The sequence below is a fragment of the Terrapene carolina genome, unplaced genomic scaffold (genome assembly GCF_002925995.2).
Source record: "Terrapene carolina triunguis isolate 2854851 unplaced genomic scaffold, T_m_triunguis-2.0 Scaffold96, whole genome shotgun sequence".
Classification (NCBI taxonomy): domain Eukaryota; kingdom Metazoa; phylum Chordata; order Testudines; family Emydidae; genus Terrapene; species Terrapene triunguis.
Genome location: NW_020664447.1, coordinates 31,766,436 through 31,772,677, shown reverse-complemented (window position 1 = coordinate 31,772,677; position 6,242 = coordinate 31,766,436). Strand labels below are relative to the sequence as shown.

Here is a 6,242-nt window from a genome sequence, read left to right as displayed (position 1 = left end):
AATATCCTGGGACCAACACTGGCTTCAGCAACATGGGGTATCCCCTATTGTCCCATCAAGGACTGTGCTGACCAGGAAGTCAGGTAAGTCTACCCCTTAACCCTGGCACCAAGCTGGCTACCTTCTGTCCTTGCTCAGTGGGCTCCTTCCTAACTGCTTTCTCTCCGTTCATTTGAAAAAGCATTCCTACTACAGTATGGCCTGTCCCTTTCACTTATTACTCCCCTACTCACCCCTCTAAAAGTGCCATAATTAAACCTTCCTTCCTCAGAGCATAAGCCAACCACTAACTGACAGGGGTTAAGGAAAGTTATTCCATAATTATCCATTGTGGGGTTTCCTCTGAAGCATTTGGTGCTGGCTACCAACAGAGATAGGATGTTGGACTAATTGGACCTCACTGGTAGGGTGACCAGACAGCAAGTGTGAAAAATTGGGACAGGGGGTAATAGGAGCCTATATAAGAAAAAAACCCAAACATCGGGACTGTCCCTATAAAATCGGGACATCTGGTCACCCTACTCACTAGTCTCATTCAACACGGCAGTGACTTTGCTGAGATGTATACTAAGGTATCTTCTAGAGTCTCCTGAAATAGAAAAACAATGAGAACTAGCGGAACATTTGGGTGTTTAAATGGACAGGATCTCCCACCCCTAGCCCTCACAGAAGCTCACACACTCTCATCCTTTCCCACAGGCCCCAGAACATAACCCAAATAACCTCTAGCATGACGTTGGCATCCTCCAGCTTGTTATGAAACACATTCACATCAGCATGGTGGTCCGTGTGAAGTTGCCCATCTGGAAAACATTAAACAGCCACAGAGCTTCAGCGAGCAACAGCTTAGCATATCTTCCCTATTGTCTCTCAGTAACCATGTCTGTCTGTCTATCTTTGATATTGCTGAGGTGCCTATGCCTGTGGTATCTAAGGGTATAACTATACAGCAGCTGGGAGGTGTAATTCTGCAGCAGCTCAGGCTAGCCATCCCTGATACCGCCAGAGCCACACTGCTATTTTTAGACACTAGCTTGAACAAAGCTAACGTGTATGTCTACCCACCATGGGAATTACACCTCCCAGCTGCTGTGTAGATGTACCTTAAGTGCCAAAGAGTCTAACCATTGGATTTAGGGGAGCAGAATTGGGGTTTTATCAGGGAGATAGAGCAAGTTAAAGAAAGCGAAGTGAGGGTTTCAGGACATTGACCCCTTACTCCCAGCCAGTATCATTCTGGAGCTGGGATGTTAGGGAGCAAAAGTATCAGCTTTGGTAAGCCTGTGAGAAAACCCTCTGTGCTGGGATTTGTATCTGTCCCATTTGGTCTGAGAAGGATTCTGAATTGATCTTCTTCAGTGACTGTTTTGTAGCATCAGCCTCCAGGAATTCATATTGTGCTGTGAAATGATTAACCATTAGGACACCAGCTAATTCCTGGGTGGATGTCACCTGGGGCCTTGGCTCATTTCAAGGGGATTTAAGCTGAGGGAGGTGAACACTGCATCAGGGAGGGAGAGTTTTTGGCCACTGGAAGGTAGCACTAAACTAAGATTCTGAGGCACAGCCCTCCCTCTTCTCTTGGCCTGTGTGCTAATGGATACTAGCTCCCCTTCTACCAGTTCCAGACTCCTTCAGGCCAGGGAGGAGGAAACAGGGTCACATTGGGTGGGCCAGAATTGGGAGGCAACCAGCATGGAACACAGAATTTCTCTGTGCAGAAAAGCGGTGCTGGCAGCAGGGGAGAGGAAATGGGAGGCTGGCTGTCTTTTTGGGGCGGTGGGGGGAAATCTTCTGGTCCTCACGTGAGGAGGAAGGAGGCAGAGCTGATGTTGGGTAAACTAGCCATAAGTACTCAGCATATCTTTCTGTGGGATCCCAAGTGTTAAAATTAGCAGGTGCACTTAATAAACAGAAATGTGATTTAATCTTTTAGTTGTATAGTGCTGCTACCAAAACCAGCTTCCAACTTTCCATTCTGGAGGAAAGCTCCCCCTGGGGATGGTAGGAGCTGTTCAGAGATGGATACTGCTTTCCATTCTGCCTGAGGGAAGGTTCATTTCTCTACACAGCTGCAGACTCCCTGATCAAAGCCAGATGTGCTTTCAGAATGTTAGCTGGGATTCAAGCTGCTGTTTCCATCTCCTCAATGCACATTCCAGCAAGGCTTATGGCTCAGGTAACGATACTGCACCCTCTGAGAGCTGCTTTTCTGGACTTCTCCTAGTGGCTACCTGATTCCCATTTCGCCTTCTGCCTATTCTGACCACAGCTAAGTGCACAGATCTCTATAGTGGGGAACATCCAGCCAACTGCAGGGTTTCAATGAACGAACAAAATAACCCCCAAATCACTCTTACTAATATTTTAAAAATACATTCCAGTGTCAGTGTAGAAGGTAGAGTAAAACATACATAAACAAAACATAACAAGAAATGTATGAAAATAATTGGCCCAATAGAAACTGTTCTCACAAGGCTTCCCTCACGGTATTTCCTAATCAACAGCCTTGTAAAGGCACCTGGAAAAGCTTTCTTCAGCAGGGGCCAAAGGAGTTTCTCCTCCTGCCTCCAAGTGGTCTGCCTCACACTAACAGGCAGTGGGTTTCTCACCCAGGGGACATCTGGGTATTTCATAGGAAATAATTCAGCAGGTGATCCTCTGATTTTGAAGGATGTAGTGTAAGGGCATAAAAGGCATTTGGGGGGACAAATAAGTAGTATATGTCAGGAGTAGAGCACTCTTAACTTCTCTGGAGACAAACTCTGCCATCCCTCTTCCCTCAGTCAGAATAGAGTCTAGCATAGAGCACAATTCATTTGCTTTCTATCACAGAAAGTTGTTTTTGTCAGTACAACTGGCCCACCAGCATATTTGGGGAATTAGGGAAAACCCAGCACCAGTGGAACTGCACAAACACATTTGTTTTGCAGAGCAGCCTCCTCCCTTGCAGCTGCACCTCCTACCTGTCTGCCTCCAGGATCCAGCAAACACATAGAGGACCAGTGCTGTCCACAGCCAGGCTCTGAGCTGCAGCTGGAGCAGGAGTGCCATGCCAGGTAAGAGTCCCCACCCGTTCTGTAGATAAATGTCTTGGGTGAAGCGAGAACTGTTTACTGTGGCTTCTCTCCTCCCTTTCTCTGATCACAGCAGCCTCTGCTGGAATGGATCCTCCCTTCTCCCTCTCTCTGACTCCAGTCCTGGGAAGGGCCTGCTGTTGAATTCTCTGTTCCCAAAGGGTATTTTCCATTGCAATCTGGAAACTTTAAGACTTTGTTGTTTAGTTTTTGGCAGAATTCTTAAAGCCTCTTTTCCAAATTCTGATTTTTCCACCTATGTATTTTAATGGGAAGTTTCTAATTCCAAGGAATTTTCCATTTAAACATGTGACAAACTGGAGTTTAATCTAATTTCCCTGTAGAGTGTGGATACCCCCCCGCCCAAGCTCCTTGGCTTTCTTTTAAATTTTCCATTTACTGAGTTTGGAATTTTGAAAACAAGCTTGAAATGTCACAGCATGATGGGGCTGGCAGTCTGTATAGGCTCCACAGCAGGACAACAGCATCCAAGATATACAGGCTGACAAAGGAAAGGTCATTTTTTCTTTCCAGTAGAAACCCTCCTGGAGGGAAAGTTTAGTACAATGATCTGTCAGACAACAAAGACAAAAGCCAATCAGCCTTCAGTTAACTCACTGCCCACTTGTGTGACTGACTTCTGCATCACAACAAACAAAACCAGCCTTCAGTTTTGTAGTTGTATATACAAAATCCCACCTAGATCCCACCCCAGCTGTTACCAGGTCTCTACCCCTGTGCAACCCCTGACAGCCCCCCTTTCCTCATTTACAATCCCACTCAGGCTACGGCTATGTGGCCTCTGGAAAAAAAACCTTCTCTCCACTAGGTTAGGAAGACAGGAGGTAGAACTTTCTTAGCAGGAAGACAGAGGATTCCATTCTGCTGTATATGCTGCCACCAGAATCAGTTAGACTATTGTTCTGAGGCTCACCCAATGGAAGAGGTATTTGTGATCCACAGAAAATTCAGTAGCTTAGGAATTGGGAGGCTCAGAATCTCTCTCCTGAGGGAACTGTTTTGGATTTCTGAAGTCAGGCTACTCTTCCTCACTTGCTTCAGCTCCAGTTACTCCTCATTAAACCCTTTAATCTATGATGGGATCTCTCAACCTTTTATGGAGAGTGAACATTGTAGTAGAGATGGTCTTGTGCACACCTCCCCTTCGCCATTACATCCTCTGCTTGCAATAACTACAGCAGTTGCTGGCACACGAAATTAGTGTTAGGCAAATATTTAGGTGATTTTAATGTAATTTAGCACTGGGGGGGAGAGGGGAGTTGGCAGTATGTGACCAGGTAGTTCCCTGTGGAACACCAGCAAATTCTCCACGTATCGGTTTGAGAACCACTGCCGCAGGAGGGTATTTAGTTATAGTTTATACTTTTTCTTTGTTGATTTCAAGACAGAAGCTCAGGTAAAGCTAAAAGCATTCTCTGGCTGCTCCTCTTCTGCACATCTGTAAATTAGAGTTGACCAGATCACTGCACTGGGCCTTGCTCTGCTAATTCATGCTAGAATAGGTCAGGGTCAGTAGCAATCCCAAAGCATTTCAAACTTAGTTGCTGTGAAGAAAGTTGGTCTGTTCCTCCAGTGGGATCTACCAGTCTCTACTAGGGCTTTGAAGACACCTGAGCCCTGGATAACTTTGGGTTCATGCTCCCCAGTGGAGGAAAAATGTACATTTCCCACAGAACTTGAAATATTTCAAGGCAACACAAATCCATCTCTCACTGGTCCAACCAACATTAGGTCATGACTCCTCTCCCTTATTGTTACATAGTGCCCCTTCCAGCTCCTCCAGCACTTTAGCCACTAATCTGAGTAGCACTAAGTGAGGCCTTGTAGTCTCCAAGGACAGCATGGATGAGTGAATAGGCTGCAGCTACAAGCATGGCTTTACACTGTTATAAACCCCCAGCTTTCTCTCACCAGAAGGGATTTGGCCCCAGTCATAACCCTAGTTTCCTCAGTAAATACTCTGGATAGTCAAGAGTTTTCCCTTAAGCCAAGTGCTGTGCTCTGACTCCATTAGGATAGCTGTTTGGACTCTACCACCACTGTCCTTTAGCAGTCCTAGCATTATGTCTTACCTTGGCAGGGCCCTTCACTTCTTATCCATCTCACTCAAGCTCCCCACTCCCACTTATGCAAGAGTTTTCCTTCTGTTTCACTGACCAACCCTCATTTTTCTGGCTTATCACAGTAACCTTTTGATAATGTTACATGTACTGTGATTCACGGTACTATGCCCCAAGCAACTTTGTGGGGTTGCAGCAGGGAGCGTGCTTTGTGAAGTGCTATCTGCAATAATGGATAAACTGCCGAAAACTACTTCTTCTAGCACAATACATGCTGTCCCATAGCTTTCTATATTCCTACCATACAACAACACTGGATGTGTTTTATATGTCATGTTTCTAGCTGTGGCCACAAGAATATTTTCTACCTAGTTAGTTCAGATGGTGGGATGTATAGGCTCAAAGCAAAGCTGGGAATTGTATAAAACCTAGAAATCCTGTTGACTGCTCTGACTACTGCTTCCCTCTCACAAGAGAAGTCATAACTTTTCATGACTATGCTGAAGACAACTGTCCTTCACTAGAAAAGGCAGCTCTAAGTCAAGTCCCAAATACAAGGATTTGCAGAAGCCTAAAGAAAGCCAAGCCAAAACAAAACAAAACCAATGCTCAGGAGCACACAGTGGGGAAGAAAGCATATCCTCCCTCTACATATTTTACCTCTAGGCTTTTATTTCATAGATTCTAAGGACAGTCACGTTTGTGATCATCTAGTCAGACCTCCTGAATAACTCAGGCCATAGAACTTCCCTGAAGTAATTCCTGTCTGAACTAGAGCATATTTTTTAGAAAAACATCCAATCTTGATTTAAAAATTGCCAGTGGTGGGAATTCACCACAACCTTTGGAAATTGTTCCAATGGATAATTATCATCACTGTTAAAAATTTGCACCTTGTTTCCAAATTTGTCTAGTTTCAACTTCCAAATGTTAAATTGAAGAGCCCATTATCGTATTTTGTTCCTCACATAGGTACCTATAGAGTGTAATTAAGTTACCCTTTAACCTTCTTCCTTAAGCTAAACAGATTGAGCTCGAGTCTGTCACTATAAGGCATGTTTTCTAATCCTTTAATAATTGTCAC

At 44.8% G+C, this 6,242-nt stretch overlaps 1 protein-coding gene across 1 annotated transcript in view; it reads right to left on the bottom strand.

The window, feature by feature from the left end:
- The window catches only part of FAM180B (family with sequence similarity 180 member B), a 6,627-nt gene extending 3,484 nt beyond the window's left edge, over positions 1-3,143 (bottom strand). The window contains exons 1-2 of the mRNA XM_024210893.3: positions 2,967-3,143; positions 724-803 (exon numbers count right to left, since the gene is read on the bottom strand). Of these exons, the coding sequence (XP_024066661.1) occupies positions 724-803; positions 2,967-3,054 (168 nt within the window). The 5' untranslated portion in view covers positions 3,055-3,143. The remainder of the gene's footprint in view (positions 1-723; positions 804-2,966) is intronic.
- Between the last annotated feature and the right edge of the window lie 3,099 nt (positions 3,144-6,242).